Source organism: Crotalus tigris, unplaced genomic scaffold (assembly GCF_016545835.1).
Source record: "Crotalus tigris isolate CLP2741 ecotype Arizona unplaced genomic scaffold, ASM1654583v1 scf7180000024328.341495, whole genome shotgun sequence".
NCBI lineage: Eukaryota > Metazoa > Chordata > Lepidosauria > Squamata > Viperidae > Crotalus > Crotalus tigris.
Window position 1 is genome coordinate 326,429 of NW_024100499.1, and position 12,553 is coordinate 338,981.

The 12,553-nt window shown below is 45.7% G+C and overlaps 1 protein-coding gene and 1 long non-coding RNA gene across 3 annotated transcripts; one reads left to right on the top strand and one right to left on the bottom strand.

Moving 5' to 3' along the window:
* Window positions 1–929: 929 nt before the first annotated feature.
* LOC120299954 (coiled-coil domain-containing protein 166-like) lies at window positions 930–5,594 on the bottom strand. 2 transcript variants are annotated; one of them, XM_039325330.1, is made up of 3 exons: window positions 5,541–5,594; window positions 5,262–5,414; window positions 930–2,741 (listed from the first exon to the last, which is right to left on the bottom strand). In XM_039325330.1, exons 2-3 carry the CDS (start codon window positions 5,309–5,311, stop codon window positions 1,670–1,672), a joined length of 1,122 nt encoding a protein of 373 aa, XP_039181264.1. In that variant the 5' UTR covers window positions 5,312–5,414; window positions 5,541–5,594; the 3' UTR covers window positions 930–1,669. The 2 variants fall into 2 exon arrangements, with proteins under 2 accessions (XP_039181264.1, XP_039181265.1); XM_039325331.1 differs by lacking the exons at window positions 5,262–5,414; window positions 5,541–5,594 and adding an exon at window positions 5,159–5,232.
* A 911-nt stretch (window positions 5,595–6,505) lies between these two features.
* Window positions 6,506–8,067, top strand: LOC120299956. The gene is made up of 3 exons (XR_005554509.1): window positions 6,506–7,023; window positions 7,324–7,550; window positions 7,908–8,067. It is a non-coding gene; the product is annotated as an uncharacterized LOC120299956 (long non-coding RNA).
* The last annotated feature ends 4,486 nt before the right edge of the window (window positions 8,068–12,553 follow it).

Sequence of the window (12,553 nt, forward strand, 5' to 3'; positions counted from 1 at the left end):
TCTAATTACAATGATGTGGGTGTAAATATTGCTGTGGTTCTCCATAGTGATCATCCCCAATACGTTAAATTCCATTAGCCCTAGCCTATTTCTAGAATTGGTGTTTTTTCCATCAAGACATCAGTAATAGTATCAAAAACCAGAGTATTTGGACTTGGGCCCTGGACTGGATGCGTTTCTCCAATTTGATAAGAGCTGCTTGTGAAGCACTCTAATCAGAGTGATTACTGTCTCTGAGGCAGCTACTCCCGGGGCAAATCTTCCCATTGATGCTTAACTAAGCTTGCTGAGTTAACGGAATAACTTGTGAAAAGATTTGCTGAATTCCATATATATTTAACGATCTATTAAGAAAGCCATTGGACCAAAAATGAGATAAAATCAATGTAGCAAAATTTACTCTGGATAAATTATGTGGGGTTTTGGTCATTTATTTATTTTGGTGCAAGACAATATTTACTGCTGGTGGCTTCATAATCAACTCCTTACAGTTTTTCTGGCAACAATTTTTAAATGTGGCTTGACATTATGTTCTTCCTAGGGCTCAGAGAGAATGGCTGGCTCAAAATACTGCAGCTGGTTTTGTGTCTATTGCAGGAATATAAGATCTGGATTCTAGTCCAACGCCTTGAATCATTACACCAACTTGGCAATGTAGCATTTTTTCCCAAGACCTTATAGAACTACGTCTTTGCGATCTGCCTGCAGTTCCTTTTTCTTTATTCTGGGAATCAGTGAACTGTATTGGACCGGAATGCGTCATCAAATGAGGATCAATTCCGCAGTAAGATCTGATTAGTTATGAATAGCCATGTCATGATTAATAAAAGGGTGTCAAAAGTCAGTTTTCAGGTAGAGGTGGTCTTCTGCTTAAGATCATAATTGGGATTGGGAATATGGTGAAATAAATTGAAGCAGCCATGTGACAGAAGAAATTTTCTGACCTGTTTTGTGATGTTAAAACAAAGGCTTGAATGGGTGTTTTGCCAAAAACGGTAAAAAGATGCTGGAAACCAGGAAAAAAAATGACATGGCCTAGGGGTGGGGGTAGTGCAACCAGTTACAATGGCCGGGGTATTTATGGATCATAAAATATCGATTCTGTGACCATAATTTGGAATGGTCATAAAAATGGCTCATCAGAAGTTGAGAACTATCTATACAGTAAAAAAAAAAAAAAAGAATTACCTCAATCTGAGCCCAAGGAGGGCAAATCCATATTATGATACCCCCAAATCAACACCACCGAATTTCTGCAAGGCTCCCACATCCATCCTAGAGTGCAAACATTATTCTTCCCAACACAACACACAAAAATTGTATTGCACTTAGACCTTCTTGACTTTTTTTACTCTCTGCGCAATTATATGAATTGACCTCGTCATTAATGATATACCGCAGCTTTGGCAACTTTATTTTTATTTTAGCCACCTTAGCTGTAAAAGTGAAAAGCAGAACACACTTGTTACTCCAGTTTGCTACGGCAAAAAAAACATCACCTCTTTCCCCTCAGCTAGGGAGGCAGTGCGAAGGCTGCTTCTGGGGGGAAGGGGGGTCATGCCAGAGCTACGCCAGTCTTCCTGCTGCTTCTGGGAGTATGTATGTCATGCCAGAGCTACGCCAGTCTTCCTGTGGCTGCCATTAAAGCCCTTCATATAAGCCGTGGGTGCTATGGGAACCTTTGAGCCAGAGGGCATAATGCTTCTCCCACGTTGGTCTTCTGGGTCTGAGTTGTTGACTGCTTTTTTGCTGGGCCTTGGAGACTTGCGAAAGATTCAGGCCTTTTGTTCAGGGGTGGTTGAAGAGGATAGCCTACCTCAGTCCTGGTAGGCAGGCTGGTCCCACCCCTGGGTCTCCTCCGTTGAGTTAGCCAGCTGTGGACCTGGGCCAAGTCTTCACCATATCGGAGCTCCTGAAGAAGCTGTTCTTTCTGCTCCTGGAGCTGGTGCACAATGGCCTTTAGGCCCTGGGCTCTCTTGATGAGGTTCAGCAGCTCATGGCGCAGTCTCCCGTTCTCAGCTTTTACCTGCTTGGTGTGTTGGATGAGGCTGCGCATGGCCTCTTTCTCTGCCTTTTTGGCCAAAGCTTGGACCCTCTGCTGGGACTCCATTTCATATTCTGCCTTCTTTTGCAGGAACTGGCTCTTCACGGTGTGCATTTGCTCAGAGTGGTGGATTTTCATGGCCAGGAGGTCTTTCTCCAGCTCCTGGATGCGGGCAAGCTGGTCTGACTGCAGCACCCTGAAGGGCCTCAGTTCGTCAACCTCCTTGTTCATGAGGGAATACTTGGTCTCCATCTCAATCAGCTGGCTCCTGACCTCCTTCTCTCTGTCTCTGCACTGAGAGGTCAGCTCATCCTTCTGCTTCAGGACAGAGGCCAGATCTGAGCGGTTCTGGTCATTTAAGGTAACGATGGCATTCTGGCACAGGAGAGCGCGCTTGGCTAAGTAGGTGAGGTAAGCTTTGTTGTTTTCTTGGATCTCCTGGGCTTCCTTGTCCAGGAATTCATTTTCATCTTGAAAGCGATCCACTCGATCTGAATAGGCCTTGATATACTCTGTCAGGACAGCATATTCCTTCTTCAGGTGTTGCTCTCTCTCGGTGATAAATTGCCCAGAGGTGCTTTGTTGCTTGGCTATACTTTTTTTAACTCTTAGCTTAGTTTTTGGTTGTGCCATGCTGTCTGTTAAAATACTGATCAAATGAAAGGGAACGGGGCGAAACACAGTAGTTGTGTAGCAACTGTATGGAAACAACAGGTGGGAGAGTGTAATTAGAGATATTACGAGATGTTGTGGAGAAATTAGACTTCATTGGGAGGATTAAGGAGAGATGACAAAATAAATAGTGGAAGAGACAATTGGCCATGAATTGAGTGGCACTGCCTACATTTTTAGCAATCCACTGCTGCTCTGGGGAAATCAGTCCCATGGCCCATAATGCTTGTGTCCTTGCTTTGTGCTTGTAATGCTAACGAACTCCAAGCAAAGTTCTCTTTCCCTCCCTCCCTCCCTCTCTCTCTCTCTCTCTTTCCCCCCTCCCCCCCTAACTTGTGAATTTTGAGGCCTGGTGTTGGAGACAAAATCCCAGCAATCTCTTCCCTCTCATCCATTTTGACAGAGAAGGCCATCATTGACTCAGTGAAGACCATAAGCTGAATATTGTCTCCAAATATTTGTTTGTACAACTCTACCAAGTCTGGTCAATCGCACAAAGCAACACAGCCACATTAGCAACACTCCCAAGGCAAAAGATGCTTCTCGCTGCCCAATTAATCATTCGTGTCCTGGTCATCTTCTGAATGGACATGACTGCAATGTGCTCTACGTGGGGCTACCCTTGACGATATTTGGAAATTCCACATGTTGCAGAATCTGGCAATTGGGTCAGTTTGGGGACCCCTGGGACTGTACATGTAACACCACTGCTGGGTAGCCACGTTGGATGCCGGTTTGCTTCGGGTCCAATTCAAGAGGTTGGTTATCACTTTTAAAGTACTTCATAGCTACCTGAGGAACTGTCTCGTCCCAATTACATCAACCTGTCCCATCCCATCAGGCACCGAGGGCATGCAGCCTACCCCATCGGCTAAAAGGTTTAAACCTGGTGGGGTCAAGGAGAAGAGCCTTCTCCGCTGCCGCCTCTGCCCCCTCTGGAACATTTCATCCCTGAGGTGAGATTGGCAGAAATCCTGGCTTTCTTTGAAGAGCGCTAAGACCTGAGTGTCAACTATTGTGGGGATCCAACAGTGGCATGCAAACCAGCATGTGGTTGGTGGCTTAAGGGCGCTCCTCCTGTCTTTTTAACTTATTTTTTTTTAACCTTGTCTGTTTTTGTATAGATTTTATGGTTTTTATTTGTGAACTGCTGAAATAATTTAGATAGTAAGATGGGTGGTGTACATATTTGATTAATAAATGACTAAAATAAATATAGGCTATATCTAATTTACAGGAACAAAGAGACTCAAAGAACAGATTATCGGTTACGAAATGTCAGGCAACTCAGTCCTTGGATACAGATGAAGTCATGGTGAGATAAGACCTTTATTAGGAACATCTCCATTAGCCCCAGCTTCTCTGCTTTAGGTATGAGGGGTCTTGGGCTTAATGTTAGGCAGAGACTTGCACACAGAAAGCCCCACTGGCCCCCATCCCAGTGAAGGGGAGATGCAGCAGAATGGGCCTGGAAAGGGCCACGGGGCAAGCAAGAGCAAAGACGACCGACTGCCTGCCTGCCTGAGATTTAGGGCAGCTACTGCTGGTCATACAAGGGTGGGAAAAAAAGAACAGGAGGTTTCATGCACCTAACCCGTTTTTCTCTATTCACAATGGTATTAGATTAAATAAAGCACCTACAGTTCTAAACGCAATTTTAAATGGAGCTTTGTACAGTGTCTTAGCTATTTCCCTTGCTACCCACCTAATGCAGCGAGAGGGAATAAAAATAGCTCATTTCGCAGCTTCTGGGATTCCAGTTTCTTTGTCCAGCTGTCCTTGCTGACGCCTGGCCTGTTCGCCAAAGAGTGCAATCTTTTCCTCCAGCCCGTCCACTCAGCAGATTGCTCTCTTGGACCTGTGTGCTTCCTCCACCTTTATACATACAGTTCGGAACATACTCTTCTTGGCTTGTCCCCACAGATAACCCAAGCCCAGGCCGCAAAGGATCTTATCAATGACACTCTTAAGTGTATCAGGAAACATTGGCAGTCAATGCAGCGGGTGTAGTATTACCAGCACACAGCTAGCTGCATTTTGCAACAATCAACATTTCTGAGTGTTCTACAATGGCAGCCCCCAACAGAGCCCATTGCAGTAATCCAGTCATGAGATGGCAAAGGCACATGTAATTGCCAAGACATCTCACTCCAAAAAAGTCACAGCTGGCACACAAACCATAACCAGGCAAAGGTTTAACCTGGTAATTGGGAACTGAGAAGATATTCAAGTACAGAACAACTAAAGTCAGGCTAAAGGAATGGGTATTAGCAGGCCATGAAGTTTATCTTTATGTGGAAACCTCCATGCTTTAACTTTCAGAGAGTAGATTTGATTGTGAAGTAAATCATTCACTTCCCAAGGGCGATTCTGGAAGGCAGGTTCAAATATCCCAAGGGACCCCCACGCAATCCCACCAGGAATCCTGTGAAAAGCACCAACCTGTATCGTAAAGTTGCTTTCCTTATTTCTTAAATTATTGTTCTCAGGTAGGAGTCTATCAAACATGAAGAAAAGGGTAAGGAAGCAGGTAGGAACAACTAACCTTTGTGGAAGGTTGTGTGCATCCATGGAAGTGGAAGGACTTGACATCATAAGGAACAATCTGTGGAATCTTCCCTACTTTTGATGCATCTAGAACACCAGAACATCGGAAGAGCTTGCTGAAAGAAAAATCTTCATCAGGGTCCAGTCCAAGCTGGGAATAAACAAAATGGAGACTGCTTTAGAAAAAAAAATATAGTTTATTGGAGAGGAGAGCCAGACAGAAAGATGGCTCTGGGAAAGCTGACCACATGTAGCAGGGAGTGTTGGGCTTTTATACCTTCTTTGGGCTTTGTATTTCGAGTTCTTCCTGTTTGAGGCTTTGTATTTCCTGTGTCATGTACTTTGACCTGAGTCTGAGTGTGTCCTTTTGGTATGGGTGGGTTAATCCTTTTATGTTTCCTGTCCTTAGAATTTGGGTGGGGGTACATAGACTTTAGGGGTCTTTGTCTTCCTAATTTCATTAGCTTCTAGCTTCCTGGCTCCAACCTTTCTGAATGGATTATTACATCTGCATTTCTAGAAGCTGGCCTCTGCTTAGTTTCTGCTTTGGGGAGAGAGGCTGGGGCTGGTTTCTGTCTTTTTCCCTTTGGGGAAATATATTCTGCCTTTCTAATATTCCCCAAAATATTTCTTTCTCTGGATTCTTCCCACAAGCTCTAAGATCACATTAGCTGAAGCATTTGTTTATGACCTGGAATGGCAACTAGTTTTAGACAGGCAATACCGAGACAGGGTAGGTAACCCAACAACTTGGTTTTTCAAGGGGTCAGGTCAAAAGGTCAGGTCAAAGGTGAAGTGGCAGGGCCAAAGGTCAAGGGCCGGGGTAACTGGGTCAGGTCAAAGGCCAAGGGGTCAGGTCAAGGAGTCAGGTCAAAGGGTTAGGGTTAGGTCAGGGGTAGGCAACCTTGGCTCTTTGATGACTGGTGGACTTCAACCCCCAGAATTCCTGAGCCAGCCCTGCTAAGGGACGGAAAACTGGTCAAATCAGATACTGCAGCCACAAAAATAAATAAACCTCTTTAATGGCGTTTTAAGATGATTATTCTTGATTATTAAAATCTTATTAATAGGGCCTAACTCGGTTTAAGATTGGAACCAGGATTTCTTCTGCGCCCGTGTCGCACCAACCGGGCCCCCCGTCGCCACGTTAATATTAATAAGGCGTTAATAAATATAGAATAAAAATAGAGAAGAATAAGCTTAAAATGCTATTAAAAAGTATTTATTTCTTTGGGCGGCAGCAATACCCGGTTTTGACCACAGGAGGGCAGTGTTTCCCGTCCCATAGCATTAACATGGAGGCCGTCGTAGGCCCTTTGCCCAGGATCGGGACACCGAGAAGCTAAGCCCCAAAGCGCAGAGGGTCAGCCAAAGGATCGCCGCTCTATGCTCCTGCGAAAGGGACGGGCCGCTTCCCTCGGCGTTCTGCGCATGTCCGCCGGCTGGTTCTTTACGGATACTCTCCGAGAGGCCCTCTCTGCACGAAGGACTTCCTGTCCGTGGGTGTCGGCCGTCCCCCAGGTCCTGCGGTAAAAGGACCTTTGCATCATAGCCGACTTCCGTTCCTTCGTTCTTAATCTTTCCCCCTACTTCCTTTCGTGGAGACCTTCTCAGCATGGCTCAAGTTCGCCGTCCTCCATTGTCTTTGAAATGCGACCTTCCCAACATGGCCGCCTTCCGGTCCGTCCTTCTTAATCATCCTTCATCTTCCTTTTGCGGGGACCTTCTGGGGTGGGCGGACTCCACGTCCGATCAACGAGGTTAGCCTTTAAAACCCCATTAAAAAGGCTTATTTCTCTTGGCGGCCGCAATACCCGTCCCACAGCATTACCATCGAGGCCATCGTAGGCCTTTTCCACGGCCTCAATGCCGCTATCGCTAAGGGAGGGAAAACAGTGCCCTCCCGTGGCCAAGCCGGGTATAGCAGCCACCAAAAGAAATAAACCTTTAAAATGGCAAAAGGGCCTCCCGTCCCCTATTAATATTAATAAGGGGTTAATAAAAAGAGGGAGAAAAATAAATAGCCTTAAAATCCCACTTAAAAGGTTTATTTTTTTCAGCGACCGCAATATCCGTTTTTGACCAAAGGAGGGCACAGTTTTCCGTCCCGTAGCATGACCAACGACGACGACGTTCCCAGTACGTCCGACTTCCTGTCCATCCGCCGAGGCCGTCCCCAACTTCCTGTCCGTTCGCAGGACGGTTCCCTGCTTTTTCCCGTCCTCTTTTCTGCATTACGTTGACTGAGGCCGCAGGAAGGAAAAAAGGAAGCCTGCTACTGCCTCAGGTGAGCCGAATCATCCCCGCATTTCCTGATTCCAGAAAGATACCGGGGTTTCTCTGTTACCTAGTTAGCGGGGGATCCCCACCTTCCCCCTCCCCCGCCTCCTTCCCGGCCATTCGTTTGGTCCTCTCCCCTAAGATGTCCGCCTGGCCTTTCCTGACCTTTCGCCGCCCGTCTGTAAGAATGCGACCGAGAACCGGTGGCGGCGCCGCCGCCGCCGGAGGTTGTGAGACCTGGTCTCTTTGCGCTCTTTCCCTTTCAGCTATAGGGGCTAAATTGGGAACGTAGAGATGAAGTTAGCTTGTTTTAATAACACACTTTGGGGTCGTTTACGCGAGCTCAGCTGCGCCTTCTTTTTAGCTCCTTTTTAGATGCGGGGCCGGCGGGGCACGCTCAAGGCTTTTGGCGTCCGGGTCGGGAAGGGGGTTCCGACCCGTCTCGGGGGTCTCCTCGAAGGCTGCCAAGCAAGGCAGCCGTTGAATGGTGTTTTCCCAGCGCCAGAGTCCCAGATGTAGAAGAACCAGTCGTATCGCGCTTCCCTGTGTTACACCTTAAGAGGTTGCTCCTAAAAGTGCACCCGGCTCACCCCCTTCAAGCAAACCCGGATGTTTTTATTCAAGAATAGTTTTGTTTGTCCTGCCCTGCTATTTCTTTAAGGAGATCGTACGTATGTAGGTTTGTATTTAGGTTTGATATTTCTAAACTATATTTCTTAGAGATACCTATGGATTAATATAGGTGCAATATCAAATATCTATTTGAAATAGTGTGCATTTTTATTAAGAAACGATCAATATAAAAATAAATGTAGTTTATTTTGAAAATGTATATAACCTATTGTTCCCTTATAGGTTTATCATTTAAAGCAGTGGTTCTCAACCTTTTTAATGCCGCGACCCCCAACCGGTCGTAAGTCGAGGACTACTCAACTGGTGCAGCACCATTTGCAGAATGGGACTTTTGGCGGGCTCAGCAGGGCAGAGACAGCCTGGACAATTCTTATTGGCTTTTGAAAGCCAATAGAATTAGACTCTATTCAAGAGAGTCTATTCTATTGGGAGTAGCACAGCTAAAGAAAAAGGGAAAAGAAAATGGCAGACTGCGTTGTTTGGCGACCCCCGTGAAATGGTCGTTCGACCCCAAATAGGGTCCCGACCCACAGGTTGAGAACCACTGATTTAAAGGATGGATAAAAGGGATGAGACGTGAGAAGTTGCAACTAATGGCATTTATTAATTTGTTCGTACGTATGGAGATCGTATGTATGTAGGTTTGTATTTAGGTTTGATGTTTCTAAACTATATTTCTTAGAGATACCTATGTATTAATATAAGCGCAATATCAAATATCTATTTGAAATATTGTGTATTTTTATTAAGAAACGATCAATATAAAAATAAATGTAGTTTATTTTGAAAATGTATATAATATCGTTCCCTTATAGGTTTATCATTTAAAGAATGGATAAAAGGGATGAGACGTGAGAAGTTGCAACTAATGGCATTTATTAATTTGTTCGCCATCCATCTAACTTTGTAGACCTTCGTCCAAAGCAAGTCAGGGTTAGGAAGGGTAGGAGATTCCTTCCTTTCCTTTCCAGGTTGCCGTAAACAGCCCACCCACCGCCCAGAGGAAAGAGAAAGGAAAAGCAGGTCTCTCTGGGGGCAGCAGGAGATCCGGGTCTTTGCAGAGTCTGGCTTGCAATTTTGCTAACTTTCCCCAGTCACAGCTGCATCGAGTGATGTAGCAGCCAGGAGGAAGGGTGGGGACGCCTGCCGGCTGAAAGCTTCAGCCTTTTTGGAAAAGGCAGTGGAGAAAGGCGGTCATGCTCCCTGGATTTCCAGCCTAGAGCCTCGTCCGGATGGGTGACCCCCTCCCTTGCTGTGGCTGTTAAGAAGGAACTGGGGGGAAACAGATAAGTTGTCCTTGAGGATTTCCTTCCCCCTTTATGTCACTTTCAGTGAGGTTAAGGCTTTTCCTTTTAAAGAGACAGGGATGGAAATGTAGTAAAGTTAGGGGCCTAGTAACAACCCCAAGAGGAAGCGTGAAACAGGGTGGGAGGTTGCGATCGCCACCGCTCCTCTAAATATTGCAATTTTGGTGGGAAATAGCATTAGGGACCTCTCCAAGGGCCTTCCCACTAGCAGAGCTTGGCAGTCTACCGGAAAGGGCCTTTTCTGGCACGCCTGGCAGGCCGTGCGACAGAATCTTTGGGTGATGCTCACGGGCCCCGCTTTCCGGGCATTTAGGGACAAGGTAAGAACGCATCTCTTTGGCCGAGCTTTTGATTTCTGAGCAATCCCCTTGTGTAATTTTAAGAGCGATTTCAAGTGCGTTAATGTGGTTTGTAGATTACAGCGTTAGCGTTTTATGAAGCACTTTGATGGTAGAAGAAACAAAAGCTGTCTAGATATAAAATAACTTAGAAACAAACATACCCAATGTAAAGTTAGAAATAACTATAAAAATAGATTACATCTTAAACCTTAGCATACTAAACTCTAGGAATAAACATCACCGTAAACCAGATTTTGAAAATAGGGTTAATTGCTGTCCACCCTTTTAAAATAAAAAATACAAAAGCGTAACTGTAACGGCGCCTGCTTGCAACAGCGGTACTTTTGTTTTTTAACTCATCAAGTGGAGCAACCTTATGCCATTGAAATCAGTTAAAAGTAAGCATCATGATAAGTTTCAGGTCGAAGCTCGGTCAAAGAGATGCAAGATTACCCTGTTCTTCCAGGTCCCGTCGCACAGTCCGGTTAGCTGTGCAGATAAGGCCCTATCCTACGGGCCTCATGCTTTCCTTTCTGGCCGGGGTGGTGGTGGTGGTGGTGGTGGTGGTGGTGATGGTGTTAGTTAGAAAGGACTTGCAGGGCCATCTTAGCAACAGAATCCAAAACGGAAAGGAGGGTACGAGACAGCTAAGCGGGTATCTTTGCAGCAAGTGGGAGGCAGATGAAGCCCAGGGTGGTTCCGATATCATTTTGGGTCTATTGAGTCAGCACTATTTTTCTGAGCACAGGGGCAACTTCAGTAGCTGTGTTGCATTTGTCTTTATCCCTCTTTCGGGGAAAGAAGGACAAAGGTTGAGGGGTCAGGTCAAAAATCACGGGGTCAGGTCAAAGGTTAGGGTTTTAGGGTTAGAGTTAGGGATTTAGGGTTACGGTTAGGGCAGGAATAGGCAACCTTGGCTCTTTCATGACTGGTGGACTTCCTGTATCAATCTTTTTTATTGTTTCCATCAACATATGTTAATTTTTCCAATCCACAAGTTGCCTGGAGTTTGCTAAGCTAATAGATGTTCAATTCCTAATCCTTCTTTCTTTGCTTTAACCAAGAATAAAATACATTCCAAATTTGATAGCAATCCGTATGTTCTTTGTATGACTCGTGGACTTCAACTCCCTTATTAATATTAGCCCATCCTAGGCTTTCTTAACTAGGTTTAAGGCTTTTGAAACAGATTTCTTCTTCCGCGCCTGCGTTTCAGCGAACAGGCCTCCCCTGGCCCTATTAATAAGGTGTTAATACCGTTAATAAAGAGAGAATACCGTCATTTTAAAATGCCATTAAAAAGGTTTATTTCTTTGGGTGGCCGCAATACCCATTTTTAACCACAGCAGGGCACAGTTTTCCGTCCCATAGCTTTGGCTCGGAGTCCATCATAGGCCTTTTTTAATGGCCTCCATTAAAATGGCTGAGGCAGGGGTAGGCAACCTTGGCTCTTTGATGACTGGTGGACTTCATCTCCCAGAATTCCTGAGCCAGCGCTGCCAAGGGACGGAAAACTGGTTAAATTAGATACTGCAGCCACACACAAAAAATAAACCTCTTTAATAGCGTTTTAAGATGATTATTCTTGATTATTAAAAACTTATTACTATGAATAAGCCACGATATGCCTTCACTTGGTTTAAGATTTTAACCAGGATTTCTTCTGCGCCCGTGTCGCACCGACCGGACCCCCCGTCGCCACGTTAATATTAATAATGTCGTTAAGAATAAAAATAGAGAAGAATAAGCTTCAAATGCTATTAAAAAGTATTTATTTCTTTGGGCGGCAGCAATACCCGTTTTCGACCACAGGAGGGCGGTGTTGCCCGTCCCATAGCATTAACACAGAGGCCGTCGTAGGCCTTTTGGCCAGTATCGGGACACCGAGAAGCTAAACCCTAAAGCGCAGAGCGTCAGCCAAAGGGTCGCTGCTCTATGCTCCTCCGAAAGGGACGGGCCGCTTCCCTCGGCCTTCTGCGTAGGTTCGCTGGTTTGTTCTTGACGAGTAATCTCCGAGAGACCCTCTCTGAAAGGCGGACTTCCTGTCCGTCGGTATCGGCCGTCCCCCAGGTGCTGGGGAAAAGGACCTTTCCATAATGGCCGACTTCCTTTCCTTCGTTCTTAATCTTTCCCCCTACTATCTTTCGGGGGACCTCCTCAGTATGGCCGACTTCCTGTCCTTTCTAATATGCCGTCCTCCAGGGTCTTTAAAAAGCAACCTTCCCATCATGCCCGTTTTCCGGTCAGTCTTTCTTAGTAATCCTCCAACTTCCTTTTGCGGCGACATTCTGCACAGGTCCGATCAACGAGTTAGGCCGTAGATTTAAAACTTTATTGAAAAGGCTTATTACACTCAGCGGACGCAATTCCCTCTTTGACGATAGGATGGTATTTTTTCGGCTATTAGCATTAGTATCGAGGCGATGGTGGGTCTTTTCGGCGGCTGGAACGCCGATCTCGGTAAGGGACAGAAAACAGTACCCGCCCGTGTTAGGGTTAGGGGTTAGTGTTTGGGGTTTGGGGTTAGGGGTTAGGGTTAGGGTTAGGTGCCCATGAACTCATAGAGCAAAATGGACAGCGCCAACAAACTCGGAATGCTTGGGTATGGTTAGGAGGGCACTTATTTTTCTACGCTGCGCTATCTATGTTTCCTGATAAAATATATGGGAAAATCCCATAGGAGGAAAATTACACTTAGGGTTAGGGTTAGGTCCCCATGAACTCAGAGA